This window comes from Fistularia commersonii, chromosome 20, assembly GCF_037954325.1.
Source record: "Fistularia commersonii isolate RoL2024-O1a breed Wild chromosome 20, RoL_Fcom_v1.0, whole genome shotgun sequence".
Lineage (NCBI taxonomy): Eukaryota > Metazoa > Chordata > Actinopteri > Syngnathiformes > Fistulariidae > Fistularia > Fistularia commersonii.
This window is the reverse complement of record NC_141303.1, coordinates 5,722,760-5,743,861: the sequence shown is the minus strand read 5'-3', so window position 1 is coordinate 5,743,861 and position 21,102 is coordinate 5,722,760. Positions and strand designations below refer to the sequence as shown.

At 40.9% G+C, this 21,102-nt stretch overlaps 1 protein-coding gene across 13 annotated transcripts in view; it reads right to left on the bottom strand.

Annotated features, from left to right (window-relative positions):
* The window catches only part of map7b (microtubule-associated protein 7b), a 28,854-nt gene extending 12,625 nt beyond the window's left edge, over nucleotides 1-16,229 (bottom strand). For 3 of the 13 annotated variants that reach the window (XM_086167481.1, XM_086167484.1, XM_086167485.1), the window contains exons 1-4: nucleotides 11,376-15,904; nucleotides 1,115-1,285; nucleotides 898-975; nucleotides 141-304 (exon numbers count right to left, since the gene is read on the bottom strand). In XM_086167481.1, coding sequence (XP_086023607.1) covers nucleotides 141-304; nucleotides 898-975; nucleotides 1,115-1,285; nucleotides 11,376-11,541 — 579 coding nt within the window. In that variant the 5' untranslated portion in view covers nucleotides 11,542-15,904. Of the gene's footprint in view, nucleotides 1-140; nucleotides 305-897; nucleotides 976-1,114; nucleotides 1,286-7,369; nucleotides 7,598-11,375; nucleotides 15,907-16,151 lie in introns of those variants that run through there. The other 10 variants (XM_086167487.1, XM_086167490.1, XM_086167493.1 and 7 more) reach the window with 7 other exon arrangements.
* Nucleotides 16,230-21,102: the final 4,873 nt, after the last annotated feature.

Genomic DNA, 21,102 nt, shown 5'->3' with positions numbered 1-21,102 from the left:
CAATTAGGTAAAATTATTAAATAATGAATTATTTGTGAGCAAAAAAAGTTATGGTGAACTTGTGTCTTGTGTTGAGAGGCACCTATCCGTTTGCTCGTGATAAACAGGAGCTCACAACATAAAATGACATGTGTCATTACCCTGTCATCCTCCAGTTTCTGCCGCCGTTTCTCTTCCACAGCAGCTCTTCTCTTTTCCTCTTTGACTCTTTGCTCCTCTAGCCTTCTCCTCCTCTCCTCCAAGTGCTTCTCATAGTGCTGTCTGGCACGCTCCTCTCGTGCTTGCCATTGGGCCTCCTTAACAGCTGGGATATGGAGTACACACAGTTAACAAGGACTGGAAGCATTTGTCCAAGTGTTTTTTCTCTCATATTTTAACAAAAATATGTAACTGTACAACATTATTTACACAAACACATGGACAAATAACACACACACACGCGCTTTATAGGAGCATTATGATGTGTCAGCTGTGGATCATGTGATGAGGCTTAGGCTCTCAACCCAACATACTGTAAATCCCTTAGCCCCTGACCAAGGGTAGTTGTATGACCACTCTTCAATATTATGACAACAAATATATAAATACATACTTTGGTGCCAAAACTGTATAAACACTAATCCATCTGTTGTGGTACCTCACTCAGACTCATCCAAAACACTTTCCTCTCTAAACCCATTCCCATGGCCTACACATTATGTAACATGGGTGCCATGACAACAGGGGTGCCTGGCTTTTGCCTAGACTTTATGTAACAACAAGCAAAACTGGCAGTTTGCAACAGCTACCAACCAAGTTCTGGATGGATACAGAACAGGCCAAAGAGAAAAGTGAGACTATTAAGCTCAATTCACACTGATAAAACATTCACAGAAGGAAAAAAGAAAAAATACACACCATTCTGTTTCTCACGCTCCTCTCGGCGCTCTCGAGCCAACCTTAGCCTCTCATCAATTTTGTTGAAAATGATTGACTCTGCAGTACACACACACACAACAGTTAAACAAAGGCAAAAACATTAGGATACTAATGGATACTAGTGAGGAAACTTCACTTTTTCAATTACATACCAGAACATCCCGACATGAAACTGTAATTTGTACTTTTTTCTTGCCTGTTTTGGTGGCAGCATTGTTATTGGGGCTGTTGCTGGTGGTTGTGAAAGTTGGCGTTGGTGTGGTTGCTGGAGTTGTGATGGGAGTGTAGGTTTGTCCTGATGCTGAAGAGCTGGGCCATGCAGCTGAAGATGATCTGCCATCCTCTGATTTATACTGGCAATAGGACACTGAAATGAAAGACAATGAGCATCAGTGCAAAACCATTTGCAATGTGTGTCTTACTCTAATGAGAAGTTATTACCGGTACTCCTATATTTGCATTGTTAAGCACTCGATATGATGACTGCTTTCTTAGTTTTCAGTAGTAGTATGTTCATTCGAGGACTAGAATGAAAAAATGTGTCAAGTTAAGGACAGAAGTCATAAAAAAGTGACTTAAATGGAAATAATAAAGTAAAACCTAATAATGCTGCCTCTGTCATTGTCCAGAGGTCTGTTTTCAAATTAGTGAAGGAGTTGAGTAGACAATGGAAATTTGGCTTGAAATGTAAGTATTCATTTAAGGACAGACGCTTAAGATAGACAGTGAAACTACTATTTACGTAATCTGTGCTTCTTTCTATATCAGTTGCACTTTTTCAAGTGTGTGTGTATTTCTGTGCTTTCCATCCTTTTATGTTTGTCATTTGATCAACTTTATTACTGAAGAAAATATAGGATATGAATTTATGGCACTTGTGAATAAATCCATGTCAGCAAAATGATGCATTGGAATTTTTAAACTCCCTAACATTAAATAACATTGGAATATTAAACATGCTATTTTTGATATGTTTTAGTTAGCGTTCTGTGTCTCAGCGTATTAAAATGAAATTCAGAGGTACAACACATTTAAGTCTGGACACTGGTTGTCATGAATCCAGCCACATCCAAGTTAAGCTAATGATTAAAAGCCCCATCAGGCTTAAAGTGACTCAACACCTTCGGGCCAGTCTTCTTCTGGACAAAGGTTCATGTCCTGGTATTTACAGGTATGTATGTCTTGAAATACATGAATTATAAATTCTCACACTCACACACACACACACACACACACGCACACACACGTGTGTGTGTATGTATACATATATAAACATACACACACAAATACATATATACATACACACACAAATATATGCATGTATATATACAAGTATATGTACACATCCGTGCAGGCACATGCACACAGACACACACACATAAGAATTTGATCCCCCTGTAATACTGCAAGGTCGCCCACTTGGCAGGGTCTAAAACTGTCATTGTTGGTGCATTTCCACGGTGAAAAACAGAATGAAAAATAAATAAATAAAAATCGGAAATAACACTGTCTGATTTTTTTTAACAATTTATTTGTAAATTACAGGGGTCAAATAAGTATTTGATCCCTTCAGTTGAACAATTTTAATATTTGGCTCCAACAGTTCTTTATTCACCACATAGATCGTTTATATTGCTACTATAATAATAAACGTGAAACCACTGTGTACTCGTATGCAACTTTATTAGCAGCTTCCTCGTAACATTGTGCCAACAACATAAAATTAGTATGATTAAGGCTTCATTGCCACATATGATGCATAGCAGCTTGGTCTGTGGCAATCACTTGTTACAATAAATCCGCATTATAAGTAGAACTCCTGGTATCGTCTGTTACAATTTTTCATTTTCTTGGAAGTTGTAGGCTCTTCTACTGTCTGGACTGGTACCGGTCTGCAACCCGGGGGTTGGGGACCACTGCTCTATGGCACAACTTTGCACTGCTTTGCACAACTTGCCACTTTGCACCATCAACCAACATCACTCTGATTTCATTCTTAATTTGTTTATCTATTCATTGCCTGTAACACGTTTAATGTGTGTTATGCCTGTTTAACACCGTTAATATAAGAACATTTCTTGTAGTTGTAAAATTACTTGGCAATTAAAGCAATTCTTATTCTGATAATATATATATGTATATATGACAGTAAGAGTGAGTGTGTGTGTGTGAGAGAGAGAGAGAGAGAGAGAGAGAGAGAGAAATAAATAAATAAGGGAGCATGCTTAATGTTAAACAAGCCCAAGCAAATATTAGGGTGTGCCAAACATTGAGACAATTTGCTGTTGTTTGATAAATGAAGGTCTGCCAGTTACAGGAGGAGAGACAAAATCAAAATCATAGGTTTTTCAAGCAAAACATTTGCAAAGTAACACATTGTGTGGGGAGGAAAAAGAGACAAGTGCCAGGGGACCAGCTTGTCCCAGAAAGTGGTAGATCAAATTAGAACAGTCCCCCTGACTCAAGACATGGACTGCATCTAAAATATTCTATTCACAGTGCCAGTTTCTTGATCTTTTCCTACTGATTAATCTCCACAATTCAAAATGGTTGCTTGGTCAGGAAAATTATGTCCAGGGATGAAAGGTAGAAACTACCAATGACATACGGTATTCAATGCAACAAGTTGGACTGCTTCTTAAGTTTCAGTGACCAAATTCAAATGCACTTACTATATGAAACTTCAAATACAGCATCACACATTTGTACATTTCTGATAAAATTAACCCATGATGTATGGACTAACTTTTAGTTCGGATGACTTTTTTTTGTATGCTTCAGGACGTGATACCCCTCGAATCATACCAAACAACTTGAGAATTTTAATTTCCAGAACAGTATAGTAGACAAAAGTTATAACATCATAGCAGTGGCGTTATAAAATATCCCAGTATGAAACATCTTGTGCCTCAAGTGCAATGGCCTTGTAACTGGTTTCAATATGGATATTTGTAAACTAGGTCATCAGTCAGATCAGGTTGCAATTATTGCTATTCAATGTATTTTCCTCTAAACCACCTTTCTGCAAGCAAAAGGCCAGCAAAGTAACTGAAACTAATGCCCTGCAACATCAGAATGAACTGAAAATTGTGAATAGCAGTGTACTACAGGGCGCTTTTGTGTCAAAAATGTAAAGACTTCAATTGACAACCTGTTGCAGTTAAACCCCCTCAAGGGGTGATGAAAAACACATTTTAGAGACCATTTAAATCACTATTACCAGGCTTTCTTTGTTGATTCCATTAAAAAAAAAAACTATTGAGACTGATGTTTAAATACGGAGTCAAGAAAGTCGAAGTCCATCATATTGCCACCTTTAAACTGATTCTTAGCTCATATTTCACACTCCTGGCTTTAAGCTGTGAAAAGTTATACTAACTGGAGAGAGTGAATCATGAGTCTGATATGCCATTTAACACCAACCAAGCAGCTTCAAAGTAAAAACTCAATGAAAAAAGTTCACTGATATGCAATCTGACCATTTGTTCCACTCCATCCAGTCTCGCGGCTGAACCGATCACTACCGCAACATCATGTGGCTTTGTGTCAATCAGCTATCCTCACAAGGCATACTTCCAGCTGCAATATACCACTAATAATATTGTAACTACATCTAGTGGCATCCTAGAGCCTATTATCTCCCCCATTACCAAGGATAAGTTCCCCACTTTCCATCCACATCATTCATCAAATCACAATTGTTTAATTATTCAGCCTCTTCCTCTTACTCTTCCATATCCTCTCAGTTTTGACAGATTCTATGCCACAGTGGCTTCTGGTTTCATTACTCAATATACCTCAATACCAAACCCATAACTTCAACCATTCATTTCATCCTGACTACCTGCCCCACGAATACCAAGCCTGGATAATCGTCTTGAAACTGTGCAACTATGACTCGAAAGGAATCAATCCATACTGCCGTCCAGGAGTTTTCTATGAAACAAAGACGCCACTGTAAAACTCTCAATTCACACCGGTTACCCGGGTGTAATCCTCGGCCCCATCCTCATTCCTTTTTCACCGTACACCAGGTCATAAAAGCATTGTGCTTTCACCATTGCTTGTCTCCGAATCTCCTGTTCATTCATTGTTTTATGACATCTCTGCAGGATAAGTATTGTAAGAGCTCATATGATCCTAAATAGTGCTGTTCCCTTGCTCATCTACCCCTCTATTTTAGGCAATATCTTCCTGATTCTACATGACCTTCAGTGCCTACTGATAAAGTTTTGAAAAACCTTGTCCCTCTTTACCTCTTAAGCATCCCAGACTATCACAACCCTGCTCATTGCATAAGGTATGCAGATGTTAACGTAAATCCGACCATCAGGACTTGATAATGTACTTGGGGTGAAAGGGCCCGACTGTTACTGCCGCCACCACGTGACACTCCATAGTTTCTCTCTATTTTTCTCGGTATTGTTTCATAAGTCCCATTATTAACATATAGTTCAGATTTTGTATAAAGTCATTAAAGAATCTCTCACTGAAAAAAAAACACAAACTATTTTTGTTTAATGTACATTTGTTGATTAAAAAAAGTCAGAGCTGGCCAAGACATTACATGTAATCTGATTACATCTCTGGCTTTAGATAAAAACATCTAAAGACTTATGAGTGAACAATGACTTGAAAGCATTGTCCCACATGGCATCACTTAAAATTTAAAAAATAAAAGCACCAAAACCAGAACTTTATAAATGTAAGGACATCTTATTCAATAACACATCAAGAGGACACAAAAGGAATTTAATTCCCCCTTCTTATATAAACCTATGAAAGCAGAGATTTTTTTATACAAATAATTCTGTCCTCCTCACAGACATACAGAATATGCTTCAGACACGTTCTATTTCATATACATTACAAATAAAACACAATGTGAAAAAAACACACTCCAGTCATATTTATTTACTTCATTGGTGAATAGTTTACTATCACCACTCAGCCCTACTTATAGCACATCACTACAGATGGACATACTTTTGATACAGAAAAAAAACAAAATTTTTCAGTGTATGCTGTATTATATATGGCAATAGTATGCCATGAAAAAATGCTACTTATCCTTCCACAAAACACAGATGCCATTAGCAAATTTGCATTTATCTTATTCATCCATCATTCATTTCTTCTGTTACAAAAGAAGTTCCACTATGAGGATCGATAATGTTTATCTCATCTAATCATCAATACTCCTTATCTTGCAGTCAGGGTCATGAGGGACTAGAGCTTATCCAAGCTGCAGTTAGGTAAGAGGCAGGGTCGCCAGTGAATCACAGGGCCATACATTGAGACATTCGACCCCACCACCTCATTTACATATCTGGCTAATTTTGGGTCCCCAATTAACATAAAGTATGTTAATGGATCGTTGGAAGAAAACCACAGAGCCTAGAGGTAACCCACGCACACGCACGGACATGCAAACTACGCTTTCAACATGCAAACAGTCAAAATCGATACAGAAAGATTTTAGTGTTGAGGTGGAAGCATGAACCACTGTGCTGCCCTTCAAACCATCATAGAAATATAAATCTGATGTAAAAGTTAAGAGGTAAACGTATCGTTTAGCATGAAATGTGTGACTTGGACTGGAGAGAAAGAAAAAGAAAAGGGAAAAACAATCCACCAATTATTCAGCACCAGTGTGAACAACAGGCTCAAGTGCCTATACTTCACCAACATTATTTACCTAAAGTGTATCATATTGTGATGCACATCGTTAAACAGATATGATATGACCTACATCAGTGAGGGATTTTGGTCATATCACAAAGCCATAAGCTGATTCATTGCACTGCACGTAAGAGCTCGTCCATCTGTTGTTGAGTTCATCACATGAACACACCTCAAATGACCATCAAATGTCTATATATGAACTAGGTTGTAACAGCTGTTAAATTAACACCCTTTCCAAACATGCTGAGAAGACTATCAATCCATTTCTGGTCAGCACAAACTACCAAGGAGACATACAGTAATTTATTAGACCACTTCAGTACTGTACTGTACTGTATATTAAAAAAAAAAAATTAACAACAATAGCACTTGGGATCCAAGGGCAGAGGTTGCAACACAAATTACGTACCACAAATGTGACTGGTGGTGAAAACTGGATGAAGGCAAATACTCCATTAGAGAGTAAGGGTAAAAAGATACATGATTTTTATACATTAGCTCTGAAACACTTTTTTACATCTTTATAACAATGGACTTAGGAAGCAGTACCTCTAGGATTTAATTGTGGACTTCAACTTTTGGAAGTATTTAAAACATTTGCCTCTGCCGCCTGTGTTGATAACCTTGAATTGCAACCATAAACATTGAGATTAACCTCACATCAACATTTCACTTAATCATTTGAGCCATGGCTTTCAGCGTCACTGCAGAACAACCTAGATACTCATATTATGAAGGGGGAGAAGCTGCATAATTCTAAAATTACCTGGATTCTGATTCATTATTCCAGGGTAGTGAATGCAGGTTGGCACCTGCTGAACCCCTGGTTAGTCTCCTGCTGTTATTCGTCAGATAGGAGGCCCAGAATCAATGTTCCTACTTCCTGAAAACATCCTCCATAGATGAAGATAGACCAAATCCAAAGTCCAGAGTGCAGTGAAGGGAATGACAGAAAAAGCTATCGGAAGAAATTCAAAACCACTGAAAAAGGAGGCATTTCCAGTACGCATTTATCGTAATAAAGAAGCACGGCAAGGAGCAAGAAAGGGGTCAGTTTTGTCTGGTAACACTGTTGATGGGAGTCAACTTGTGTTAGAAAGGTTGTGGCAACAATCCAAACCCCATCCTTTTGTCCATGGCTGCGTATGTATGTGTGTGTAAATGAGACAGAGAGTGATACACAGTGAGAGAGTGACTGTTTAATCTGCCCCTCCCTCTGTTAAAGCTGTTTTCAGTGTTTCAGTGTGTGTGTGTGTGTGTATTTGTTTGTGTGTGTGAGAATGCGTGCATGTACTCCCCACCCCCAATCTATCTGCATACATTGGCAGTCAGATTAAATGGTCAGAGTTAGCGATTAGTGCCTTGCTGTCCGGGCCAGTGGGTAGCAGGCAAGCACACTGTGTGGCTTCTGCCTCTCCTGTAGACTGAGAGGATTAGCTATGGCCAATGCTAAGCTAAACACTGAATTCCAGCCAACAGAGAGGTAAGGTGGGAAAACAGTCTTTCTCCCCAGTGCCAAGACAACCATAAGGTCTGAAAGCAGTTTCCAAAACGGAAGCTTGCTAATTCAAAATCCATAGTCTATCCCTTAATTAACTGTACATTGCATGTTGCAGTTGGAGCTCAGATGATTGGAGGAATAGTTGCAGTAATCCAGTTTTAGCTTTATACATGATAATGGGGCCAGGAATAAGTAGATCAAAAAAATCATGAACAAGTGAACTACCAAGTAATGCATACTTGCACTCTTTATAACTAGTGCATTTTTGTACTGGTCACTGCCATCCAGGTTAACAGATTTCATCGCAATTAATGATAATTTTAATTTTATGTTGGCCAAAATGATCAATCCAGTCACTGACAATGGAACCATTCATTTCCAGCCCTACCAATGGTTCATAAAACATTTTTTATACATTGTACTATTATATCAGAGGAAAAATTGGTAGCAGATACACATGTGGTTTCCCGCCGTGTAAATAATATCAAGCTAATAAAATGCTTTGATTAGAAAAATTGGTAATATTAATAAAAGAAAGATGAAACCTAAAGCACATTGAGTCTGGGGACATTGAGTCTGAATTGGTCATATTCCATGCTTCTATTGTCGAGGCGGCAGACCGGAGCTGCGGCCATAAGGCTGTAAATGTCTGCTGGGTTGGCAACACCTACTGGTGGACCCCAGGAGTGAGGGATACCATCAAACTGAAGGAGTACTATTGGGCCTTTCTGGCCTGTGGGGCTCCGGAGGCAGCTACCAGGTACCAGCAGGCCAAATAGCATGTGGCTTCAGTGGTTGGCGAGGGAAAAAACTCAGACATGGGAGGAATTCGGGGAGACCACGGAGATTGATTTCTGGTGGACGTCAAGGAGATTCTGGTCCACCATCCAGCCACTGAAGAGGGGGAAGCAGTGCTCCGTCAACACTATACAGTGGGAACGGGGCGCTGCTGACCTCAAATCGAGACGTTGTAGATTGGTGCCAGGAATACTTCTAAGACCTCTTAAACCCTGTTGAAACACCTTCCAATGAGGAAGCAGAGCCGCGGGAACTCTGGAGCTGACAAACCTATTTCGGGGCTGAAGTTGCTCAAGCAGTCGAAAAGGTCTCCAGTAGCAGGGCCCCAAGCATGGATGAGGTCCGCCCTGGGTTCCTCAAGGCTCTGGATGCTGTAGGGCTGTCCTGGCTGACATGCCTCTGCCACATTGCGTGGTTGTTGGGGACAGTGTTGCTGGACTGGCAGACCGGGTTGGTGATCCCTATTTTTAAAAGGGGGGATCGGAGGGTGTGCTCCAACTACAGGGGGAACACAACCAACCTCCCTGGTAAGGTCTATTCAGTGGTGCTGGAGAACCGGATCCACCAAGTCGTTCAACCTCGTTTCTAGGAGGAGCAGTGTGGTTTTTGTCTTTGTCGTGAAACATTGGACCAGCTCTATACCCTCAGAAAGGTCCTCAAGGGAACATGAGAGTTTGCCCAACCAGTCTGCATGTATTTGGTGGATCTGTAGAGGGAATTCAACCGTGTCCCGAGGGCAATCCTGTGGGGGGTGCTCTGGAGGTATGGGCTACCGAACCCCGTTTTACGGGCTGTTCGGTCCCTGTATGATCGGTGCTGGTGCTTGGTCAGCATTTCAGGTTGTAAGTCGGACCCATTTCTGGTGAGAGTTGGAGTCTACCAGGGCTGCCGTTTGTCACCAATTCTGTTCATAACTTTTATGGACAGAATTTCTCGGCGCAGCCAGGGCATCGAGGGGATTCAGTTTGGGCGCCGCAGGATCGAGTCTCTGCTGTTTGCAGATGATGTGGTTCTGTTGGCCTTATCAGGGCATGATCTCCAGCTCTCACTGGAGTGGTTCACAGCCAAGTGTGATACAGCCAGGATGAGGATCAGCACCTCCAAATCCGAGACCATGGTACTCAATTGGAAACGGGTGGAATGCCCGCTCTGGGTTGGGGAAGAGGTCCTGTCCCAAGTGGCGGGGTTCAAGTATCTCAGGGTCTTATTCAAGAGTGAGGGAAGGATGGAGCAGGAGATGGGACAGGCGGACCAGTGAGGCGTCTGCAGTGATGCGGTCTCTGTACCGGTCTGTTGTGGTGAAGAGGGTGCTGAGCCAGAAGGCAAAGCTCACAATTTACTGGTTGATCTACCTTTCCACCCTCATCTATGGCCACGAGATGTGGGTAGTGACCGAAGGACTGAGATCGCAGATACAAGCAACCGAAATTAGTTTTCTCCGCAAGGTAGATGGACTTTTCCTTCGAGAAAGGGTGAAAAGTTTGGTCATCCAGGAGAAACTCGGAGTAGAGACGCTTACACTTCCATATAGAGAGGAGTCAGATGAGGTGACTTGGGCATCTGGTCAGGATGCCTCATGGACACCTCCTGAGGGAGGTATTCCAGGCATGTCCTTCTAGGAGGAGACCGCTGGGAAGATCCAGGACACACTGGAGGAGACTATGTCTCTAGGCTGGCCTGTGAACACCGTGGGGTCCCCCTAGAGGAGCTAAACCATGTGGCGGGGGAGAGTGAAGTCTGAGCTACACTGTTCTGACCGCTGCACCCACGACCTGACTCCTAAGCTCGAAGATGGATGGATGGACAGATGGATGTTAGGTAGCATTCCATGGTAAAAAGTATAGGGTAAAACTTAATTGAGTGTGGCATGTCTGTACCTCGATTGATTGTTTATACATGTTCTCCAGTTGACTGACTGCTCTGCGTGCAGATGCATTATTAGCACGAACAAGTATGAATTAAATTGTGCTTTGAATCGGACATGCTGCCCTCCCATTGACCCGGATACTATGTCATTTGGTATCTGCACACAAAATCTGGCAACTCATTTGATCTACATCAGCCACCAATCTTCAGATGGCTTGTCCTATTAACAAAAACTCAAAATTGCGTAGATTACTCAAACGTGGATAATCACAATTTGACTTTTTTCTTTGCATATTTTTGCAACTTCAAGGACACGCTGCAGTAACCCCTGTCCCAAATATTAATGCCTACACTGGATTTCCTCCTCTTTGTCTCACTCACACGCACACACACGCACACACACTACATTTCAGTCATTTGGCAGACACTTTTATCCAAAGCAACTTACAAGAGGTGCAGTTCAGTTACCAAAGATCTGAAGTACCAGTAGTCAGAAGTCAGAAATGAACACACACATGAGTGGGCACACACACACTAACTGTACATTCAAAGTATCCACCACCCACTGTATTGCCCTGTCTTGTCGCTCCAATCATTCCCCTCATACCTTTTTTCTTCCTGCTGACAGCATCTCTTCGTCTCTGTACCTCTTCTTCCTCAGCAATGGTAAAGAGAGCAGGGATTGCTGAACGGCTGCCTTCCTTCCTTAGTCTCCGTGTGCCCCCTGAGCATTTGCCCCCACCTCTTCCTTGTCCTGTGTTTCTATCTGGCATCGCCTGCCCTATTGCAAACCCTCAAGCCTCTTGCTAGCTAACAAAACTCTTGCCCATCACACAGTGCATAGGTGGGTGGGTGAGGGGCTGATGAGCGGGGGGGGGGGGGGGGGGGCAGCAGTTGATGCCAGAGGATGGAAGTAGACAGGGTCACCCCTCGAAGCCTTCGTCTTACTAAAAGCTTAGAGAGCAAAAAGCTAAGGCTAACTGCAATTTGTCCCCGCTGCACATGTCTGAGGCAGCAGAAAGATGAGAAAGGAGGAGAGAAGGAAATGACACAGCATGAAAAGCAGAATTAAGAAGATGGGTAAAAGGGTAAAGAGGGTGAGTAAAGAGTACATGATGTGAGACAGAGACGATAACTACGCTAACCCATATTGCACACAACAGCTATGCCAAGCATATAGAGATGGGCGGTAGGGGGGGGGATGAGAGAGAGAGAGAGAGAGAGAGAGAGAGAGAGAGAGACACACTAAGGATGAGCTCTCATAGTCTGGCTTAGAAATGAAGACTTAATCCACATGACTGGCTTGGTTCAGAGCTAAATAAACTCTTCGCCTCATGATTCCAAGGACTGAGGTTTCTGATTCAGTTCTGCTGCTGCATTTCTTCATTTGTTCATTGAAGAACTTGTCTCACACACACACACACAGACACACACACACACACAGGCGGTGTGTGCACTCTTGGGCCTGCAATAATAACCCACTTAAAATATTCACCCCGAATCCAATGGTTGGGAGTGAGCCAATTCAAGTACAGGGCTACTTTGACAGCAGAGAGAGTAAGAAGTACTCATTTATATCACTCACACAATGTACACACACCACACTAAACTAAACATTGCAGTACTAGAGCTGCTTCTTTAAAGGGGTGGGTTCATTTTGCACATGGTATTCTGCCCTGCCCAAAGTTCCACTTAAAGAACCATTAGATGGTAGATATAACTTGGCTCTATAGAAGTTGAAAACATGTTATTTGGCTACAGGATCTGGGATAGACAGAAAGGAATAAGCACAGTCAATATTTATATTTGAGCAGGATTATTGTTGTCTCACTGTAGCTGTGCCTCCAGTGAGTGTCTTTTTCATGCAAACACAAGTAGAATATTCAACGGAAGAAGTGAGTGGGGCTAAGAAAAAATACCAAGTGCACAGTGTGATCATTTGGGAAGAGAAATTAATACAATTTCATTGAGTTATTAAATCCAAATTACAATCGGCCAGTCCAATCACACCTCTTCGAATATGAAACATTTGTATAGACATATGTATGAATTAAAAGCTCTGCCAGATACACACAAAGATTGGAAAAAAAATCAAAATGCCACATATTTGATGTAATTCAACACAGTAACTTTACAATGATAAATTATGAAAAACAAGCATTCACAGTCATCTGACTGCCAACCCCTGGACTGCTAAATATTGCCTCATTAAGGAATTTTACTTAGTTGTATATATACAGTATATCAGCACAGTACTTGTATGAAATAGCTGTCTTCATTAGTTCTTCTTATATTGATAAAAGGAAGGAATCCAAGCAAGAATGCCATCAACTTAGGAGCACAAGTTGTGCTAACACACAATTTCATGAAAGGGGAATCTGATCTTTGTCCCTGAAGGAAAGAGTAAGTCCGTAATCCTACACTCAGACTTTAACCTGATAAGACAGGCTACACACCCCTTACACACCAAATGAGAATGTACAATGTGGAATACCAAAATTAAGAATATTGTTTTGTGGTAAACAGCAGTAATTAACATGCCCCCTTGCAGCTCACTAGATATATGGCATTTCTAGTGTTATAAAAATGCTACACAATTTTCGTGATTACAAAATGTGATATATATATATAGCCCACACTGTAACAGTCCACCAAGACCACCAGATAATGTTGTTGCCAATGTGCCATTGACAGATTGCTGTGATAATAACTTGTGCAGTATACTATGTAACTGGACAGGTGCATGAATGAAAAAAGTCTCTTGGCAAAGGAGAGAACAAATCTGATGACTACAGGTAAGTTTAAGAAAGAACAGAAACTATAGGATGTGTGAGTGTTACTCCATGATAACTTGTAAGCTGATACAAAAAGAGATATTTAAACTTGTTCAGGGTCAGGATAGGCAGGTAGGAGAGCTCTTTAGTAGTAGGACCTAAAACATAGAACATCTGATAATCCCATGGGGTAGAGCAATCAGAAAATTGAACCCAGAGTCACTGTTCAAGGTGCAATGGATTATTTTGAATGAAGCAATCACCACAAAGTGGCAATGAGCAATTTGAAAGATGTTAATAAATTCTAAGTTAGTGGAAGGGCTGGGAAAATTGATTACACTACACAGCACAAAATACATGTCGAAAGCTTTCAGGAGAATCACAACAAACCTTTCTAGCTGTGGGCTCATAGGAAAATTGAAGACAATACAAAAAAAAAAAAACACCTGGGTGGCTGTATGCGGTCATAATATCGATGTGTGTATGTTTCACACTGTTTAGATTAGCGGGGTTATACATCTTCAGTCCCAGAAGCTATCCAACGTGACAAACGTTATATACTGAAGCATTTTTAACAATAAAAACATTTGGACCAGTTGCAAACAATTTTCTAACCATCTAAAGTTGTTCATATATAAAGGTTTTGCTCTTCAGCTTTCACTTTATCAATCTTACTTGTTTGATAGTAGCTATTTTAAACCATACGTGATCATTGAACCCTATTTAACAGCATAAATGTTAATGAAAAAGAAGCAAAGAACCAGTCGCATTACCTTGGCCTTTTTGCTGATTAGCCACCATTAGTGAATGAATGCACTGTTTGCCTCTGTTTGTCAAAGACACTAGAAATTGTTATTTATGAGGTGATTTTAAACACAAGTTTTCCATTTTTGCAAATGCAAAAAAGAATGCACTGATGAACATCACTGATTCTTTATATGAAAATATTGTGCAAATCACCAACAACTTAGTATCAATCAAAATTAACCCAAGCTACACATTATGTGAAAATTTAAGATGAAGACAGACAGTTTGGGTCGTTATTAAATTGCATTTTACTGGAAAAAAGAAAAAAGAAAAGAAACCAACAATTTACACAAATTCAGTCTACTTTTAATAGCTGTACGTGACTCCCAATTTCTTCATTGCAAGAGAAGGTGGGTGTTAATGGCCATGTTTGTCTCTGTGCCCTTTGCAGTTCTTTCTCTGCCTGTCCTGGTTTAATGAGGAGCATCTGGCTTCATTATTAGCTGTAATGTTCCTATTGCTGAAAGAGGCTTTGGGCTTAGGAGCTGCAAGGCCCGAATTTCTCTGACAGCCTAACATTCTGTACGCTGTTATCTGTACATTCACTTTGTTGTTCCAATTTCAACCGAAGATTACTGTATACAAACAAATCCCAAGGATTTGTAAGTTTTAAAAGGTGAGCAAAACTAAACAGAAAATTGTGAAAAGCTGTGTGTTTTTGAAAGAGGGAGAGGCTGAGAGAGAAGGAGGGAGTGGGAGTGTTTTCATGTGGCACATTTTCCAGTGGTTTTGTTAAATGGGTGATTCAACTAAGGAAAAAAAATCAAATTTGCATATCATTTATGAAATTTTCAAAAAATATATTTTGACAATGACTCATGTCTGGATATGAACAGTTCCACCATGTGACTGCTATTGTTTTTAAATAATTCCAAACTGCATAAAGCTTTGTTTTGTTTTTTATAATTCGACAAAAAAACACATCAATTTCAGGTATTAACTATAAGACATGCATATTTCTTCCTTCACCATGTTAGACTGCACCGACTGCATACCGGCCACCGTCACGCTGACTGTTTTGCATGTAACAGAGGATCGACGGCACCTGTTGAGGAGCGAACAAGTGGATTGGACGAGCTAAACGAGGGGCTTCACTTTGGCGACACCTGCGGTGATATACCGTCATTGCTTTCGGAATGATCAGACTCTAAACCTGCTTATTTATTTTGTTCTTCATATGCCGTTAAATTAACGCCAAAGATTAGCATCCATTAGCATGCCCGAAAGGCCACTTGTTGTAATAATGAAAAAGGGCTGCTATGATGAGTTAACCTTTTGTGGAAAACGAAAAAAAAAAGTTTGTTATTACAGAAAAGTTGCGCAATTAAAGAAAATACAACAACTGAAAGTCACAGAAAAGACTTTGGGACTGAAAGCGGCTCGTCCCATTGGAAGCATTAGCCTATTATCATGAATTCACCTGTCACGTCTCCGGTACTAAAAAAAAAAAAAAAAAAAGCAGGCTGAGAAGATGTCAGCAACAGGTGTCAACTAGTGCCAGACGGGAAAACAAAACAAAAAACAAAAAGAGAAACCCTGCCAATGGTGGCAAGGAGCGAGAATTTAAACCCAAATCGCCCCAGGAGTTCAGAAACCGAGTTGTGTATTAATAAACCGGCCGGTCGGGTGAGCTAATCCCACTCCCGTGACGGGCGGCTCGGACTACTTCGCTTTAATTTAAGCGTTCAAGTCGCGACAAAAACCGACCGCATACCCTCGGTTCGTTTCCACGTCGCCTCTCGGCAAACATTTATTTCGTTCCACCGAAATTTGTTAAAAGTTTCACGCCGTTTATTACTCACCTTGGGACTCGGGAGGAGATGTGTCGCTGCCATCCTGGTCCGCCATTTCTCCTGACGTCAGCTGAGAGGGATCAGCGACACGAACTCAGAGGACCTGCGGGAGAGCCAGACAACCCTCCTCCGGACAGGTGGGGCTATACACGCACACACACGCACGCAAACACACGCACACACACACGCAAACACAAACATACAAACGCAAACACGCACACTGGACACCGACCCGGTCCAAGGAGCAGTTGTGGGACATCAATTTGCAAACTATTAGCAAAAAATTTACGATGTAAACAAAATCAGCGTTAAAGGTGATAGAGCCCAATGTGGTGTTACGCTGACATCTACCGGCGAAAGATAACCCTTAAAAGAATACGTTTTACCCCCAAAGGCCATTAAGAACAATATGAATAATGTTGTCTTATATATGCACATATTTGAGGCGAACCGCCCCTTAAAAGATATAGTTGAATAGAAGAATGTATCACGGGTGTTTGACGTGGCCTCTGCAGAAGCGTCAACACATAGGAGCTGACATGTAATTATTTGGAAACTTTTCAAGTAATCTTCCTCTTTTAAATACATATAAGTGGCTACATTTTTTTCACACCTTTTGAACTGCAAAGCATAATTTGCTCGTATTTAATTTTGTTCAATTTTGTTCCGTTTGCAGCTCTTTCATTCTTACATTGTGGCTCTGAGTTGCTTGGGAAAATAGATTATAAGTATGTAATCAAAGTGCATTTTATTTGTGTTAGTTCCTTTTTTTTAATTTTAGTTCTAAATTGGAAGATTGTTGAGATTTTGAAATATTGAAATAAAATTATTTTTATTATTTTTTCGTCATTCAAAATATACTAGCCAAGACGCCGTCAATTTGTCAAGACTTTCAACCCCAGGTAGGCAAAATATGAAAAAAGCAATATATACAGTGGTTCCTTTATTTTAGACGTCGAAAAGTAAGTGCGCCCCCCAATGTTTTCTTTTCAGTGGCAACCGGGTCCAAATGGCTCTTTGGATGTCAAAGGTTGGCGACCCCTGGGATAACCCATTGATTAAATGCACCTTCTGTAGATGCGTTGTTGTTCTTCATCTTGGCCAGCAGAGGGAGCAACCTCCCGACAATTCATGTCATGTCGTCAGTAAATCAAAAGCAAGTACACCACTAATGTGGGGGCTCACTGCTTCTCTCTTTTGCTTTCGTTTTCTAAAAACTGACAGAAAATTAATTAGGAAGTGTTCATTGGCCATACACAAATAAGATAAATCTACTATACCTATTAGTTCTATCACAATAAATTCATGTTTACTGCACACGATAGAGTGACCACGAAGGTCAACAAAACTCCCATTTAAATATGCTTACCATCAGTATTAAATGAATATTGATCATTTTCAAAATATGTATTTTACTTTGCAGCTTCTGTCCAATAAACATATCCTTTAAAACAACTAAAAGAAAAATGACCCGTGTTATTTCTACTAACCCAGGGGTATTTGAGGGAGGATTTACTGTTCCTGGCTGAATGTATGCTAATCTCCTCTCGTATCAATGCTATTGGCTAGACTGTGTAGGCTTACTCCCCCTTCAACCCCGAGTAAAATGTGTACTGATTGGCGCAAAGAAAATTGAAACCATAGCAACCAGCTGTTTGGCAATTCAAGCGACAGAGGAGGTTGAGAGAGGAGATACTAGCCTTTAGATCTATCTTCTGTGTACTGTGTGATGTCTGACAAGGAAATGGTTGAATGAAAAAGGGCCCGAACCTCTGCGTCTATGTAGCCACCATCCACTATATCTTTTTATCAGTATCTTTTTGGATTTATTTTCTCTTAGGGTTATTATCTTTGTTTGACATCTATGTAAAGCAGAGGAGATTTAGGCGCAGTGATGAATCTGCGGTTGCTGTTGAAGGCTAGGGAAGAGGTTGAGGGTTGGGTTTTGCGTTTTCCAATGTTCATGATAAAAGCCTCTTCAAACTGTCCGTAATTGGTGCCCTGGGGATTATGATCATGGGATCCTCCCTACACTGAAGTAGAGCTTTGACAGCTTATCCATAAATTAAAAAAAAACACATACCCTGAGTAACTGAACATCATTGCTCATAATACTGGCAGCCCTCAAACAAAGAACCCACTAAATCATCACATGTTTAGTTGACTTGCATGTGTTTAAGACTCAGAGGGAATGGATGACAGAAAATTCCACTTTGGGATGCTGATCCACTGTTGTTTACTGCAAGCTCAATCAACAAGGGGTCAGGGGCTGCTGGAAAATAAGCAGATCGAGGAACTGGTTGATTTTGAGGACTTGTACCCTCTTTTCTCTTCGATGACTTGTTTTTGTTCTTTTTTTTTTAAATTTGAGTCAGTGCCTGGGCCAGCAACAATCAAAGAAAGCTCATGTAGGTTACATTAAACTGGTTGGTTGTACCATAACAGCACTGGAAGAGCTAAATTACATTTTTGAGGGATCTGTTATTAAAGGAGCATCTACGTTGGGGCCGTATACAGTGCGGCTCTTCTGTTATGATATCAATATCATTGGCTAAATGAGCAAAGTTGTATTTCATGCTTTGTTTTGGCTTATTCTTTATTTATTTTTTACTAAGTCATGTTTGAATTGTGGGACGGCTTTCTTACTGATTTGTATACCACTGTCAGCATTATACAGTGGATATTCATTACATTACATTACATTACATTACATTACATTGCATTTGGTAGACGCTTTTATCCAAAGCGACTTACAATAGAGGACATAGGGACTGCAAATACACTTGCAAATACACGATGCACAGGAAATATACAGAACAGTAAGCTTGGGTTAGTGAGGGATTTTTTTTTTTTTTTTTTTTTTTTTAATGGACAGAGACACACAAACGTACAAACACACACAGCATAGCCTAACTTGCTGCCAACCTGATCTGGGGCATCAGCGCAGTAAAAAGTCCTGAAAGAGAAACGTTTTTACCTGTTTCTTGAAGGTTGAGAGAGATGATGCTAGTCTTGTTGCTTCTGGGAGTTTGTTCCACCACTGAGGTAGTAGAACTGAGAACAGTTTTGCCTCACATTCAAATCCTGCAAAACAATAATTTTCATGAGACTTTGCATCCAGTGTTATATATAGGAACAAACATACAATGGAAGCAATATTAAAATGACTAATTATTAAACCAGAGATGTGAATTATTACCTGTATTGCGCCTCCTTCAATGCTATTTATAACCTGAACATCCATCCATCTTCTTCCGCTTGTTCTGCTGGAGCCTATCCCAACTGTCATCGGGCGAGAGGCAGGGTACACCCTGGAGTGATTGCCAGTCAATCGCAGGGCCAGATATATTTCTAAGTCAAAAATTTTTTTTTCCCTCATCATTTTTTTAGGGATAATTCTCCCATTATTGATTTGATGTCAAATTTGTAGAATTTTAAAAATGACTTATAATAACAGTCCCTTTCTCCGATGCAGCCTCAGGGGGGCACAGGCCAGTGTCTCCCTGAGCCGGTCCCAAGACCGGATAAATGTAGAGGGTTGTGTCAGGAAGGGCATCAGGGTATAAAATTTGTGCCAAAACAAAATATGCGAATCAAACCTAAAGAACTCATACCGGATCGGTCGAGGCCCGGGTGTACGACGACCGCCATTGGTACCGAAGACGTGTTTGGAAGCAGGTACAGAAGAGGAAAAGCAAGAATCTGGTAATGAGAGTGGGAACTATTGGGATGATGACACGAAAAGGTAAAGAGTTGGTTGACATGATACAGAGAAGAAGGGTGGATATACTGTGTGTTCGAGAGACCAGGTGGAAAGGTAGTAAGGCTAGAATCTTAGGAGCAGGTTTTAAGTTGTGCTATCATTGTACTGATAGGAGGAGAAATGGAGTTTGAGTTATTGAGTTATTGAGTTTGAGAAGTTTGTGAGGAATGTTCTGGAGGTGAAAAGAATGTCAGATACACTCAGGAGTCTGAAATTGGAAATTGAAGGTGTGATGCTCACTGTTGTTAGTGCCTATGCCCCACAGGTGGGATGTGAGTTAGAAGAGAAGGAGAAGTTCTGGAATGAGTTAGATGAAGTAGTGAAGAATATTCCCAGAGATGAGAGAGTGGTATTGGTGCGGACTTCAATCGACATGTTGCTGCAGGCAATAGAGGTGATGAAGAAGTGATGGGCAGGTTTGGTATCCAGGATAGGAACACAGAGAGACAGGTGGTGGTAGATTTTGCAAAACGGATGGAAATGGCTTTTTTCTAGAACAGAAAGGAACATAGGGTAACTTATAAGAGCGGAGGTAGGAGCACACAGGTAGACTACATCTTGTATAGACAAGTTATAGACAAGTGTAGCCAGATGGCACAGGATGGTGGTTTGTAGGATGATTGCTGACAAGAGAGATCAAGAGGACTAAGGCAGAGCAGTGGACAAAGTTGTGGAAGCTTAAAAGGGAGGAGTGTTTTATAGTTTTCAGGGAGGAGTTGAGAAAGGCTCTGGGTGGTCAGGGAGAGCTTCCAGATGACAGGACAAGTATAGCTAATGTGATCAGGGAGACAGGAAAGAGTACTACAGATGCAGTATTTGCTTTCAGAATGCTACGAGAGTAGTACAGAGAAGGTCTGAAGGAGCTGCATTGCGCTTTTGTAGACCTAGAAAAAGTATATTACAGGGTGCCGAGAGAGGAACTCTGATATTGTACAGAGATGTTTTGAGTGGCAGAGATGTTTGTTAGACTGGTGCAGGACATGTATGCTAGCTGTGAGACAGTGGTGAGGTGTGATGTATGTGTAACAGAGAAGGTCATGGTGGAGGTGGAACTTCATCAGGGATCAGCTCTGGGCCCTTTCTTGTTTGAAGTGAGACAGCAATCTCTATGGCCCATGATGTTTGCAGATGACATTGTGATTTCTTGTGCGAGCAGGGAACAGGTTGAGAAAAATCTAGAGAGGTGGAGGTATGCTC